The 15,969-nt window shown below is 41.5% G+C and overlaps 1 protein-coding gene across 22 annotated transcripts in view; it reads left to right on the top strand.

Annotated features, from left to right (window-relative positions):
* Positions 1-873: 873 nt before the first annotated feature.
* Positions 874-15,969, top strand: part of tacc2 (transforming, acidic coiled-coil containing protein 2) — a 78,663-nt gene continuing 63,567 nt past the window's right edge. For 21 of the 22 annotated variants that reach the window (XM_077236862.1, XM_077236861.1, XM_077236858.1 and 18 more), the window contains exon 1: positions 874-999. In XM_077236862.1, coding sequence (XP_077092977.1) covers positions 889-999 — 111 coding nt within the window. In that variant the 5' untranslated portion in view covers positions 874-888. Of the gene's footprint in view, positions 1,000-2,905; positions 3,037-7,664; positions 7,782-13,665; positions 13,723-15,969 lie in introns of those variants that run through there. The other variant, XM_077236842.1, reaches the window with a different exon arrangement.

Here is a 15,969-nt window from a genome sequence, read left to right as displayed (position 1 = left end):
TTAATATTGATAACAGATATGATTCTGATAAACTGTGCTTTTAATGAAGGTCCAGGATTTTTTATGCATTTTATTTTGCCTCACATTGGAATCCTGGATTGGAGGCAAATCTGAATATGATTGACTTAACTGCAGCCTGGCCTTGCAAATGTTAAGTTATGACATTTTTAAACTTTTTATTTTATTTTTTTAATGCCTGGGGGAATTTTTCAAATTTTGACCAGTAACATTCATCAAGAAAAAAAACCAAGGGACAATTATGATTTAATGCTAACTTTAATGACAGAGAATAAATATTTTCAATTTAGTCTGTGAATATTCGTACGGCTTTATCTCTGTCATTATGACTTTTCTTTATTTTGTGAAATCCCTTTATTTTCTGCCACTGTCCCATTTCACTTGAGCGAGCCGCTCACATGTCCTCTGGCGATTTTCTTTGATGCTCAGCACCGTGTCATCATGCCGGCTGCTGTTGCTCTTATAAACTCGCAGATGCTCTGTTCTTTTATTTTTCTCGTTCTCATTCCCCTTTTTTGTCCTCCCCCTCCTCTCCCTGCTTGTGTGACGATCGCTGTCGATAACAGGGGCTTTTTAGCCACTTGCAGAGCAGCATCTCTTAGCATCACTGCATCTCCCAGACGAAGGAAGGGGGGAAAAAATGTCAAGACTTTTTTTTGAATCCTGAACTGTGCTATCTATATAATTGCATTATTATATAAGAGAATGAGCATGTATGTCATACTTTTACCCTGGGCATTGCAGTAGATGATGCTTATTCACACACACTCCCTCACACACACATACACATGAGGGTATCATTGCACGCTTGCACTCACTTGCTCACACCCTGTTTGCATTGCTCAGCGATGCCATTTCTTTGGTGCGGGGATGCAATCCTGGAGAGACTATTTTTGCAAGCCTTGTAGTGTTTCTGTCACCTCTCCTCAGGAGGACATGGAATACAGGATGGGAAGCTGCATAGGAGTCGCACGCAGCCAGGTAACACCGCATCTCTCAGATACTGCAGACAGAATGGGAAACGAAAATGAGTGGGAAGACATCGCCGGCTGTTTGGTGGTTGTTATTGCAGGAAGAAAAAGGGGATGAGGGGGAGTATTTGTGTCGGACTGGGCTGACGTCAGGGGGATATGAAAGAAAAAGCGTGTATTTTTGGCTGTCTCTTCTCATACTGGCCTGTAGTGGTCGGAGCTCTGGAGATGAAGAGAGTGAAAGGAGACTGGAATGGAAGGGAAAAAAGAGGGGGAGGTGCAAAGAGATGCCTGACAATATCTGTAGAGTGTGAGCGAGGAAAGGAATGACAGACATTGATAAATGGAAGGCACTAGACACTTTGCGTTTTAGGCAAGAGTGCAACAAGTAAATTATGTCTTGTGCTGAAAATAGACATAGTTTGAGAGAATTAAATAAGGAACTGATTCCCATGACAACAAGCAATATTTGCGCATTCAGTATCTGTTAAGTGAATGCTTAATTATACATAACTGAACAGTAAATAAGCAATGCGTGTTTATAGACAATAAGTGCTGTCTTTATGATTTATTAATAACTTGTTTTTCAGCCTCTTAAGTGATTAGATGCACTACAGTCATGTTATATTTATTTTAATAGGCATTTAGAATAGGTATGTTAGTCACTTTATTTCAATACTTGTATAATAATCTTAATCTTTTAATACTGTAATGATATCAGGGAGGAGAAGGGGTGTGTTGCGTGACTGCCAGCAATTAATAGTGACCAGTAAATACTTGAATTCATGTTTTCTTTGTGCTTTTAAAAGGTCAGGGTATGATTTTGTATTCTTATATATCAAAAGGTGAGTGATTATTTAGTGAATTAGTTAAATGGAGTGTATGTTGTTGTGTTTAAGAGTGTAAACGGGTGAGGTTAACAGGTTGCAGATAATGGATAATACATAAATAATGCATTTATGTATTATGCATCAAATGGTTTTCCAATGGGAAACAGCTGGGTGGTTGAATTTAAGTTTGAATTAGAGGGAAAGATCACGATCTAGGGAGTTTAGCAAGAACGACTGGAAATAGTCATTAAATGGAATGGAAAATGGCGGAAAGAGCTGAAAACACTGGTTTGGTAAGTTGTTGTAAATACATTACTGTGCCCTATTAATGTTTTTCACTAATTTACTGTACATGGCAAAAATGTGCTTTATTAAATTATATTAGTTATTTAACATCACTGGATCAATTTGTCACTATACATTTGGTTACACAAATAAAATGGCTAGTTACACAGCAAACATGTGTAAATCCAGCAGTGCGAATACCTTGACCAAAACAGTACAGTGACTTATCGACCTCCAGAAGTAAAAACACCTTCAGTGTGAACAGCATTATGTTAACACTTAGTGTGAATGTAGCATTTCTCAATGACAAGTTTTCAGTTGTTGATGCCATTGTAGAAATTCTATATTCACAATCAACTATGATGAATGTATTCTGTGAGCAAAATGTCTGTTAATATGAAGGTTACTGAGAAAGCAAGATAGCAATTTGAAGGGACCTGCTCTATGTCAAATTAAAAGTATTTTATTAGGCTACTAATATGACTGGAGTCTTCCAATTAATTTATCAGAAATGACGGTGTGCACCTTTAAGAAAGAGATGGAGGATACAGCTCAGAGAAAAGTGCTGTGTAATTGCTTTGGGGCCCTGTTGACAGGCTAAGAGGGTTATGGGAAGGGTAAAATACTTTCTGCTTAGTTTATGGCATTGTGTTTGTTTACAAGTGTTACCAAGGGCCATGTAATGTCCAGCTGACTCTGTCATCTCTAACCCGTCAGAAACAGGAGACCCCCCCACGGTCTCTGTCAACCCACTGCTTACCCCCTCTCGGCTGTATTTGCCCTCTTGCCTGCTAAAACCCTGTGCAGATATAGCAACCCGATGTGCCAGTTGTCTCAAGTTTGTTTACTGGGGTGTACCTGCAATGAACACAACCTAAAGTTCTACATTAACTCTGTGACTGTGGATAAATGCTTCTGCCTCTGTGAGCTGGGTGAGTGAATTTGACTGGACTGTGCTGTTATTATTTTTGAATTTAACACAATGACAATAACTAGTTCAAATGAGGTGATTTACTTAACTGACATAAATCTTTAGTATCACTTTAGATTTCCTTTTGTTCACTTTAGGTTTTGGTGCATTTTTACACTTAGACGTCATAGATCAGTGATACAGGGAAAAAATGAAACAAATACCCGTACAAATTAATCATATTTCTTTTGTTTTAAGGTTGTATTAAGCAACATTGTGGCACATCAAATTTGGTCACACTTTATGTTAGGTGTCTACTATGTTAGGAGTCTACTTTTTTTTTTACAAAAAAAGGTTAAGTTTATCAAGCGATGAGAATACTTTTTGTGCGCAAAAATAACAACTTTATTCAACTATTCATTTTCTTCTGTGTGGGCCTCTGACGTGAGTTGACGAGAGCGCCACGACGCATGCGCGAGAACTGAGAAGATGACACTCATGTCACGCTGTTTTTTTTGCGCACAAAAAGTATTCTCGTCGCTTGATATACTTAAAGAGTTAGTTCATCCAAAAATGAAAATTCTTTCAGTATTTACTCACCCTCATGTTGTTCCAACCCCGTAAGACCTTCGTTCATTTTCGGAACGCGAATTAAGATATTTTTGATGAAATCTGAGAGCTGGATCACTCCTCCATACAAGTCCATGGGCTTCTTCAGGGATTGAAACTTGCCAGCCCCGAAAAGTTATTAAAGACATCGTTAAAATAGTAAAAATTGACCACAGTGGCTCAATCATAAGTTTATTAAGCGATGAGAATACTTTTTGTGTGCAAAAACAAACAAAAATAAAGATATTTCAACTATTCATTTCCTTCTCTGTGGGCCTCTAGTTAGTCACACGTAGTAGGCTCACTATTGGCCGACGCTGGTCATGTGTGTGATGCGTGTGACCTATAACAACAGAAGCTTACGCTATTACACTGAACTGACTCGAGGCCCACAGAGAAGGAAATTAATAGTTGAAATAAAGTTGTTTTTTTTGCACACAAAAAGTATTCTCGTCGCTTGATAAACTTAAGATTGAGCCACTGTAGTCACTTGGACTATTTTAACGATGTCTTTAATAACTTTTCGGGGAACACATTTCAATCCCTTAAGAAGTCTATGGAGGAGTGATCCAGCTCTCAGATTTAATCAAAAATATCTTAATTCGTGTTCCAAAGATGAACGAAGGTCTTACGAATACTGACAGAATTTTCATTTTTGGGTGAACTATCCCTTTAAGGTTGAGCCACTCTAGTCACTTTTAACGATGTCTTACACTAACTTTCCGGGCCGGCAGATGCAATTACCTAGCAGCCTATGAAGGAGTGAGACGGCTCTCAGATTTCATCAAAAATATCTTAATTTGTGTTCCGAAGATGAACGAAAGTCTTACGGGGTTGGAACAATTTTTGGGTGAACTAACCCTTTTAATGTTTAGTTTACCCAATAAATTAAAATTCTGTCATTCATTTCTCACCCTCATGTTGTTCCAACCCCGTAAGACTTTCTCTTATTTTCGGAACAAAAATGATGAAGATCTTTTGGATGAAGTCTGAGAGCTTTCGGTCCCTTCGTTGACAGCTACGCAACTACGATCTTTTTCTGAACATTTTGAAGCATCACAGTGGTTGCGTGGCTGTCTATGAAGGGCCCGAAAGCTAAGACTAAGACTCTCTGTACTAAATAGGATATAAGAAATCTATTTTTTCTTTTTCTTTTCAATGATAAGCCAGAAGTCCAGGAATAGAGAGGACACGTTCTGTTCTGCTTGATGGCTGTTCCTATGTCAGCAGGCATTCATGCTTGCAAGTGATTCAGTCATGCTAAAGGGAAGGTACTGGTGTTAAATTATTAGTGGAAGATAAGGGTCTGCAGATGATAATTACTTGTGTGTGTGTGTGTACGTGAAAAATACGAAATCTTGAAGTCTGTATATTTTTTTCGGTTTATATTACGTCGGATGACACAAACATAATCAGGGATGGAATTACCCTCCATTTACTCAAATAGCTCAGTACGACAGTGCTCAAAACACTGCCGTCATTTGTCTTCTCTCTTGTTTATCTTATTGATCGGTTGTTTCTGAAAGCCCGGCCAAATGCAAACTTGACTCTTCAGACATTATTTGCATTGAAATCATTGTATAGGCCTATTTATTACATAGCACAGTTTGTTTGGAAGGGAAACTTACTCATGGCTGGATGGGAAGACTTAAATAACGAGTGACAGACAGGAACAGCATCTATTTATAACAAGTTTCGTATTCAGGTTTCCAGGATTTTGAGCAGGCACTGATCACCCAGACGAGCCGCATGGACACACAAACATAGTTTAATTAACTTTTCGAGATGATCTGGAACATTGTTTGACACAATAGTTTTGTGTTTTGAAGGTGCTATACAAAAAGTATTTGATACTGCATTTTACATTACATTTTAAAGCTAAATCTCCAGTAGTTATATAAGTCTAGCGACTTCCTTCCAAACATTTCCCATTCTACACCTATGCATTGGCGATCATGGACCTTAAGTTAGGGTAGACACCATATTTAATTTGACATAACCGAAAATGGGTTTGTAAAAGATAGAAGTACATTCTTAAGGTCTCAAACCATGTCTAATTTCCAAGATTTGTTGAGTAAGGACTCTCAGCAGGGGGAGACAGAGGGCAGCTTCTTTTGACTAGTTGATTTTGGCAGTAATCTCAAAACCCTCCCATTCACACGCATCTACTAGCACAATCTGTCAAATGATGAGCTTACTGCACCAGATTAACCCACTAACACAGCTAATTGGTCAAAAACAGACTCCCACTCACAGAGCTAAAACTGTGCCACTGTGCCATGCAACATGCCACCGATCTCAAGTTTTCTTGTGCCCATATGAAAAAACTATCTGACCTTGTGTAATATTATATATCTAGGACTAGTATTTCTGAATTTAAGATCACACCCTCAATCTTCAGTGGATGCTCATGGAGATTAATACACAGCACTAGATAGGGAGATGGTGTTTTACAGAAAGTTTAGATATACTGAGTTTCTTCAAATTAGAGTATGCTGTAGTTGTGGTTGTTTGAGTGGGCGACAGCTTGACTGATGGGCCCTGGAGCTTTCTGCAGAGTGCTGGCCGCGGGTCAACAGTGTGTCCAAAATGCTCTAGGATGCTGATTTATGTTTATAATGAGCTTGTGGTGTTCTTAAAAGAGATTCTGGCCAGAGCTCTGTTAGACCCATCTAGAAGAGCTTTTTTTATGGGCTAATAAGACGAACTCCTCCACTCACTCTCACTAACCTTCACACAGTGAGCAACTTCTTAAGCCAGATGTGCAATGGGCCTAAAAATATCACTCGCTCAATGTGGCACGGTGAAAAACGGGACAGTTTGAAATTATTTATGGATATGAATCGAACATACCATTTTTTTGATAATGAACTTTAAATCAAGGATGGTATCAAAACATCATTCTCATAATTGCAAGTTGGCAGACAAGTAAGGATCATAAAAACTACACACATTTTTTAATGAATGGACTAAGTGCAAAACAGAAAAAGTGCATTCAAATTATTGTGAATATATAATGTTAATTTTTCTTATATTTCACCAGGAAAATTGTTGTGATTATATATGTACACTACAATTTAAATGTTCGGGGTCAGTGCGATTTTTGAGAGAAGTCTCTCATGCTCACCAAGTCTGCATTTATTTAATCAAAAATATAGTAAAAAACGTGATATTGGGAGGTATTGTTACGGTTTAAAAGAACTGTAAAGCGGAATTTTCAGCAGCTATTACTCTAGACTTTTAATATTTTTTTGGAAACCATGACACAATTTTTCCCTATAGGATTTTTTGATGAATGGACCTTTTTTTTTTTAAACAGCATTTATTTGAAATATAAATCTTTACTTTGACTTTTTAACAATTTAATGCATCCTTGCTGATTTAAATTATTCATTTTACTGATGCAAAACTTTTGAACAGTAGTGTGTAATCGACATAGCATATTGCCTACCCAGCATAATCACATTTAAAAATGTTCACTTTTATCCCACACAATCTATTGATTTAAAATGATCATTATTTAGAATATGACACTATGGCATCAGCAATGAGAACTTTAATGTGAACCGGCCCCAGTGCAATTTGAGTGATAAATATAGTGTGATGTGTATAATACTCCTCTGTTAGCTATACTTTCCCTCTTTTTTGAGAGTCAGATTGTCACAGTTTCTTCTGGGTTTCTGTTTTCGGATTCTTTGGTTTCAATCTGGTTTATTTTGTCTGTGTTTTCAGATTTGAATTATAGATTCAAAATTTCTGTGAAGGGTTTGGATTTTCTAACAGGTTGTTTGATTCATTCAGGCCTTTACGTAATAGTTATTGTATAAATTATTTTATAAATGTTGCCTGAAAGCCATGATTATATAAATATTCTTAAGTTTTCAGTGGACAGCATCTCTGCACTTTGTTCTGCTTTCATCAGAGCCTCTTAATCTCAACACATGACGCATACTTGCACACATATTTCACTCCCTGATCGCTCAAAGCTCAGTGTTTCACTGGATGTCTGATGAGGAAATAGTGTTTGTTATTCCTTGACAGTGTCTGCTTTCTTCACATTGGTCTCTCAGTCTGTCTGGTCTCGGTCTGATGTGAAGGGGTCCCCTGTCAGCCCCACTCAACAAGATGGGCAATGAGAACAGCACTTCAGAGATTCCGGTAAGAGGGTTTCTGTTGGGATATACCTGGCTCAGCACCGCAGTGTTATTCGTCTCTTCTGAAATGCTTCCCAGGCTTGAACTACAACGCTTGTGTGCCTTGAATGAAACTACACTTGCTGTTTAGAGTTGTTATGACCTTTTTGGTGAAACTTGTTTGCATTCCCACACAACTGACATACTGCCTGTGACAAGCTGTGCTTGAGATAACAGCACATATATAGACAGAGAGAGTGCTGTGGTAAAAATCATGCGCTGCTGTTTTCATTGTGTTGTCAAACTTTCTGACTGCATTCAGTTTTGAAAGAGTGCAGATGGTCAGTGTAGGCTACTCATTCTGTGTGGGTCCACCCCCCCCCCCCCCCAGTATTAACCACTATGCTGTTTCCATCACTAAAAGTAGAGACGCTACTAGCCTGTATTAACGTACTCTGTTACTAACGTAACCTCGGTTCCCTGAGAGTAGGGAATGAGTATCGCGTAGCTGCACAGCGAGCACAGAGCAGAGCGTCTAGCCCGCTCATTGGCTGTGCTGCGGCAACTGAACCATTACCTGGGGCTAAGTGGCCCGAGGTCAACAGTAGAGTTTGAAAGAAAAAATTCCCCCAAGGGCTGGACAAAGTTTGGGCCCCTTATCAAGGTATAATGTCTCAGAGGCTTGAAGCCCTCTGCAGAGCAGGGACCTCTAGGCGCCAGATTGACTCGTTTGCCTGCGTGAGGAGGTCCTTCCTCAGTGGTATAAGCCAGGGAGCTGCCTTCAGCAGCTTCACCAGGTCTGGGAAACAAGTTTTGAATCTCCAGAGGGGGGCTGTGAGGAGGACGGAGCACTTGCTCTCCCTGATCTGCTCGATTACCTCTGGGAGCATCGAGACTGGTGGGAACGCATAAAGGGGGCGGCTGTGCCAGTTGTGGGCCAGCGCGTCCCTTTTCTTTGAAAAGAATATTGGGCAGTGAGCATTGTTTTCTGAGGCGAAGAGGTCGACCTCTGCCTTGCCGAAGGTGCTCCAGATCATGTGAACCATCTGAGGGTGGAGAGACCATTCCCCTGGGGGGTCATTGTCTCTGGATAACATATCCGCGCCCTTGTTCAGAATTCCTGGTACGTGCACTGCCCTTAGCGAGCGCAGGTTGGCATGTGCCCAGAGGAGGATGAGTCTGGCCATAGCGTCCAGGCTGGCCGATATGAGGCCGCCCTGGCGATTATATAGGACACCACTGACTTGTTGTCCGTGTGGACCAGGACGTGGTGTCCCGCCACTTTTGGCAACGAAGTTTTCAGGGCTAAATGAACCGCTCTAATTTTGAGGCAGTTGATATGGAGGCGCTTCTCCGGGCTTGACCAGAGGTCGGAAATTGCCTGCCCTCGCACAGTGCCCGTCCAACCCAGGTTGGAGGCATCTGTTGAAACCACTTTCCTTCTCCAGACCAACCCCATGTCTACACCTGACTGGTACCAGTCGGTGCGCTTCCAAGGGGTCAGGGCTTTGATCAGAGGTGTCAAGTCCAGGTTCAGAACGTAAAATTCCTCCTCAGTGTTTTGTTCCAATCACCTGGATTTGCTAATTAGCACAGTTTTTCAGCCAGGAGATAGCACTAATTAGTGAAATCAACTGGCTGAGTTAAGGGGTGGAATAAACGTATGGCAGGACTTTTACTTTCTGAGCCCTGGAATTGACACCTCTGGCTTTGATACAGCCGTGGTCCACCCTGAAGTGCCTGGAGCGCCACGCATGAGCTGGCACTCGCGTTTCAGCCAGTGATGCAGGGGGACGCATGTGCAGTAGGCCTAGTCGGAGTACTGACGCCATAAAGGCCATAAAGCCCAAAACCCTCTGAAACGTTCTGAGCGGTCTGTGAGAGCCCGCTTTGAATGACGCCACTAGCTGTTGAAAAGAGGGGGTGCGGACTGGCGAGAGCCACGCTCTCATCTGCCTTGAGTCTATAACTGTTCCCAGGAAGGCTGTATGCTGGCTGGGAAATGGCGTGCTATTCACGAGATTGATCCTGTGACCCAGGGATTCTAGATGGCTGAGGAGCCAGGATCTGTGGGTTAGCAACTCGCCTTCCGATTGGGCTAGGACGAGACAATCGTCGAGGTAGTTTAAGATGCGCATTACCCGTTGTCTCAGGGGGACAAGCGTAGCATCCATGCATTTTGTGAATGCACGGGGTGCTAGAGACAGACCGAATGGTTGGACCTTATATTGATAAGCCCGCCCCTCGAAGGCAGATCTCAAGAATGGCCTGTGGTCATCCACTGAGAAGAACCATTCCCCTGGGCTAATTTGTGCGAGAATTTGTTTGGTTATAAGCATCCTGAATGGCCGTTTCATGTTCAGGTGTCTGAGATCTAGAATTGGCCTGAGGCCACCGTCCTTCTTTGGAATGAGAAAGTAGCGACTGTAAAAGCCCGACTCGCTAAATGATGGGGGAACTGTCTCGACAGCTCCTTTCATTAGTAAGTTTGACACTTCGGTGTGAAGGACATGAGCTACATTGCTTCCCACCGATGTCTCGACTACTGCGCGAAAATGTGGGGGTCTGCAAGCGAACTGGAGCGAGTAGCCTCGCTTTATTGTTTTAATTACCCATCTGATACCCCGGGGATGGCCTGCCAGGCCTCGGCCCGCGTAGCTAGGGGTTGAATGAAATCTGGGGGCAGGCCACCGTGTGACGGGGACCCGACCGCCCGAACTTTGAAAGCTAGAAAAGTGTTCTTTTCGAGTGTGTTTGGGTTTGCTATAGAGACAGCTTTTTTATCAGTGACGAGTGCTTTGTAACGGGCCTGGTGACTGATTTTTTAACATTTCTAGCTGTCCGGACTGTAAGGGGGGCTGTTAGGAAAACACCCAGTTATCGCTTTGTTTGAGCCGCTGCATAAACAGTGTTTTTCTGCAGTGGTGCGCGCCTTACAGGGTTGGCTGGTCTTTGACGAGGGGTCTGCTGACGCCTGGTGTCGAGGCCTTTGAGGACGCAAATAAGATCAGCGTCCCCGCTCGCTCTAGCACCGTCTCCACTGGCTTGGGATTGAGGGGCCTGGTCAGCTGTCGAGCCCGGCCAGTCTTCTCCCTCAAATGCAGCCAGGATCTCCGTCTGCGAGAAGAGCACCGGTGAAGGGGTCTCGCGAGGAGAGAGCGCGGCACGTGGGGACTGGGCCTGCGTGGGCTTGCACGGTTCAGGCATCCTTTGGCCAGTCACTTCTTCCGTCGTGGCTCGAGGAGGGCAGGAAGCGGGGGAGCGCGAGGGGTGGGGTCGCCGTCCAAAAGGAGAGCAAGCCGCGAGGGCAGGATGGAGATTGGCAAGCTCTTGTAGTGCGGTCAGCCACCCTTGTTGATTGCAGTCTCTGCGTGGGCGAGTCCCAGGCATGGGGCGCACTCGCTGTGTCCTTCAGCTTCATTCAGAGGAGCTCTGCATTTGCAACAACGCCGTGGTAGAAATTTGCTTTCTTTTGGCTTCTAGTGTGTTGCGACGGCGAACACAGAGAAGTAAGCAAAAATGTGTTTTAAAATAATGGCTTCAATATTCTTGAGAAAAGGAGTTTTCCCACTGCGTATAGCTATGCAATACGAAGTGAACGTTCTCGAAAGGGAACTACATTTTCTCAGTAGCATGACAGACATTTGGCTGCTTTCAACGTGCAGCTTTTCCTGTAGCTTAATGAGTAACATTTTTCAACAAGTAGGCTATGGTGTCGCGTGACCAACCGCTACATCATGTTATTTATTTAATTTTTTTGTCTGAGCAGATGAAATAATCAAATGTTTTTACCTCAATGGTCCTCTCTCATAGCGTTGGAAAGTTCAATTAATTAAAGTGAATTGATTGATTCTAAACGGTTATGTCTCACATATGAATCACTAGAATACCCGATTCATTCTAGTGAATTGGTTTGTTTTAAATGCTGCCCTAATTTGTAGCGCTAGGAATCTCGGTTTCATTCTACTGATTCGGTTCTGTAAGGTTCTTTGTTTTTTACCAAGTTATGCAAACTAGGATTTGTTGTTGTTAGGATATAGTTAATATAGATTTACCTGTAGACTACTTGTGATAGGCTACTGTAACCAGACTGTCACCATTAGCCCGATAAATTGTAGTCCATTACTGATTACAAATAGTTTTTTTTGTTTTGTTATAAAATTGTCTATTACACTTTTGGTAATAGGCCTATAATCTGACTACTATACCTAGCTAATTATTTATTCAAAACAGTAGCTTAAAATGATTAGTTTATAGCTTATAGCTAGTCTACTGTTTCAAAGTTTCTTCTCCAACAATGATCCCTATAATTTAAATCTTTCGCACATATCTTTGGCTGCTGATTTGATATTAACTCTTTCCCCACCATTGACAGAAATTTCCGGCTTTCCATGTTTTCACTGTTACTACGGTAAAAGATTTTCTGGGCTACTTCTGAAAAAGTAGAGAATCTCCTGATCAAAACACAGGCGACATAAGTGATAGCATGTAAAATAACGCGATCATAAACATTAAACAGCATCAAAACTGCTTAATAATGTTACTGAATGAAATGTCGAGGTAGGATTGTGCAGGTGTTGGCGGTGTGTTGATGGACTCGATCTACTCTCCATCTATGAACGTTTACAAGCAGCCAATATTCGGGTTATGGTCGGGTTAAGGTCACTATTCGGGTTTCTGAAACATTAGGACGTTTACATGCGTGAGCAGAGAGAGTTACTCCTGTATACATGGAATTGTAATATCCCGATGTAAACGGCGACGCACGGTTAGCGTCTGGACGTACGGACAACCTTAAGACGCAATATACATCATTTCCGATTCTTCTTCCTGTATCCAAAGACAACAACAGCAGCAGCAGCAGCACTCGGATAATGAATAGTTTGGGGCAGATAGCAATCACCTTTGTTTGCGCTTTGGTGCTGGTACTGACCTCACTCCAAAAGTGCTGTGCTGCGTCTCGCCACGTTTACTTCCGGTATACTGCACACGGGTTTTTGTATGCACCGAGAAGTTTCTCTACTCAAAAGACCAAGTTCCTTGCGAATCGAACATGTGCTGAACACAAATCACTATTGGGATATGCCGATACGCGTTCACATGACCAAAATTTGGGGTTAGAAAAGGGGTAGCCCAGGGATCATATCCGGGTTTTTAAAATCCGGGATATAAGCATATTCGGGTTTTTGCCGGTGTTTACATGGCCGTGCGCGACCGGGTTATTGCTAATATTCCGGTTTTGAACGGGTTATTGGCTGCATGTAAACGTAGTCTATGGAGTAGTCTTTGACAAAAAACATGATTTTCTCAGGTTTTTTTTGCTCAAAATGTTGCTATTTTTTAATGAAACTTCACACATTCAAGTGTTGCTAAAAAGGAATGCATTAAGCTAGAATAAAAGGTGTTTTTTTTAAAGGAGATGGTCTATTCTTTCTTTTGATATAGCCAATAGCATATTCAGATATTCATAATCATAAACTTTTGCGAAAATGATAAAAAAAGAGAAAGAAATGCTGGCGGTGGCTGGTAACTTTTTCAAAAACACTGGCGGGGAAAGAGTTAAAATTCATGTATGAGTTCGGAAATATGGTTTGATCTTCAATGGACCCTGAAAGGAATAATTTGCGATGTTATGCTTCAAGGCTACTCAACTTGGAATTCAGGGTTAATCTTAATAGGATCAACCTATTTGGCTCTGTGCTTTTTCCTGGATGACTCCAACCATTTTGGTAGGTTTCCAGAACGAACTTTAAGTAGGCTACTCTCGGTAAACTTCCAACAACAACAGCACCGTAGACTGCCTGAGGTATATGGTGACTCAAATCTGCCATGCATTTCTCCCAAGACTGTTCCTATATCTCCAGAACTTGTATCCATCTCTCCTTTTACATCATATGTCTCTGACACAGGAGGGCGCTCCAGACAACGTGGTGCTATTTCCTCCAGAAGAAACACAGTCTGCCATGGTAAATGATGTGCTGGAGGGGTTCAGCATGTGTTTGTGAATTGCACTGGCAGTGTGCATGGTATTTCTATGTTAACTTTGGTCCAGAAACAGCCCAGGATAACAAAATATTTAGTGAGAACATATAGGAGCAGTTAACATGGATTTTATTTAATATTTTGCTTGACCCATTAAATCAGCTTAAATGTCTCTCAGCATAGCCAATGGTTTTCAGCTTGTCTGGTGTTTAGTTGGATGGCCAACTTGTCTACCATAGATGACCAGCTGAATAGTGCCCTAAAACAATTATAAAATTGTTGCTGACACATGTCAGCAAACCTGCTTAGGCTGTTGTCTTTTTTTTTCTTAGTAGAGGATGAGCTTTGCATTGCAAATAATTACTTTATAATAAGTTTTTAATTAGTTTTAGTCTTTATCACTTGTTAAGAATCTAAACAATTTTTAACATCTTTAAAAAATAAAGTTTTACTACGAAATAAACTTGTATTAGAAAAATACATTCTCTGAAAACAAGTCCTGATATCTCAGGGGGGTTAAATATTCATTTTTCTAGTTATGCCAAACTCTAAAATATTGTATCAGGTAAAATGCTGAGTAAAGAATAGCCTATTACAAAAAAATTCTTATGCAGTAAATCGTGAACAACTGAAAGGTCATGGGGCCTTTGAATATTGTTGTGGACAAAGGGGGGCCTTACAGTCAAACAGGTTGAGAACCACTGAGTCAGCCTCAATGTTTAAAATTCGGCATTATAATGGGGACCCTAGTAATTGAGTGCCTATAGGGAGTGGCTATTTATTATTATTGTTCAACAAGTCTGTATTCTGTTTAAAATCATAGAGTTTAAGTGTAAATATATGTTTCTAGTTCACAAAAGCCTCAAAAGTTAGTCTATATAACGTTCCCTCCCATGCTAGCTACTTTGAGATTGATCTTTGGCCCATTTCCCAGTGTACACCTGCAGCGTGTGCATCAGAGTGCTGTCCTCACTCAGTCCCCCAGCAGGAAGTGACAGAACTGCAGCAGAGCACACATCAGAAGCAGGAGCTCGAGAGAGAGAGAGGGAGGGATCAGAGGGCAGAAGCGTCATGCTGAACGAGTTACCCGGAGAAGGGGGAGGGATCACTACTCAAGTTGCTCAGTGAGTGTCCTAGTCTGAGATTTCCTAGTACTGCTTCTCAGCAGGAACAGTCGGTATCACACTTTCAGGGACTAGCAGAGTTCACTTCTGAAGGGCATGGATCTGTAGCAGGAGAGGTGAAGTCTGTTGATGAGACGGAAACATAGGCAGCATGTGTTGCAGCATGTGTATGTCTTTACCCGGCTGAACCAAAACACAAACAACACACACACACACACACACACACACACACACACACACACACACACACACACACACACACACACACACACTCTGCTCGCGCTCTCTGGGAGTTCAGCGCACTCTGCAGCCGCACTGTTTTCGTGCAACTGAGTGTGTTCCTCCTTACCCAGAAAAGGTGAGTTTCGCAATTATTTAGTGCCTGCTTTAGTGGCGTTTTACACTGAACCTATATTCTCAAGCATTTCTATAATCTGTCAAATCCTTAAAACAAGATAGTTTTACAATGTGGCAGTGAGTGCTGCATGAGATATCAAGACTTGTTTTTCAGGGAATGTATTTTTCTAATATAGGCCACAAGTGTATTTCGTAGGAAAAGTTTTTTTTAAAGATGTTAACATTTAACATAAAAAAATTACCAATTTAAAGCTCATTATAAAGTCATTTTTTTGCAGTGTAGTAGTATTGCTTCTGTATTGATTTGGATTGTTACATGTGTTAGCTGATTACAGTAATATGTGCTTCCTGAAGAGGAATAATATTTTGGTCTATTTTATATACTAATTCAAAACTGGACTGCATTTCATATAATTTATAGTTAGTGTGTATCCCACAACTATGTAGAGGTCAGTCTGCTTTGTTAGGCTTATATGATTGCCATGACAACCAGTAACCCTGCACAGCCAGGACGCATGGTAGTTAACAGCAGGGATTTACTGTAGTGGAGGACAATGTGGGCTGTTAAAGAGGCAGGGCAAAAGAGACCATATGGGGTCTGCTTTTCAGGACCACTCATGCTGTAGGTCAAAGGACAATGATAGACTGGCTCTTTTTTTAAAGGTTGCCTGTTTCATATCTGGGGAAGCGATGCCCACATGCAGCTTTAACATTGTAAGCACACAGACAAATGTAATTCATCAAAAGTGA

The sequence above is a fragment of the Siphateles boraxobius genome, unplaced genomic scaffold, assembly GCF_051911475.1.
Source record: "Siphateles boraxobius isolate OS27281-9 unplaced genomic scaffold, OSU_SipBor_1 20, whole genome shotgun sequence".
NCBI classification, from domain to species: Eukaryota; Metazoa; Chordata; class Actinopteri; order Cypriniformes; family Leuciscidae; genus Siphateles; species Siphateles boraxobius.
The sequence above is the reverse complement of the archived record's forward strand: the minus strand, read 5'-3'. Positions and strand labels throughout refer to the sequence as shown.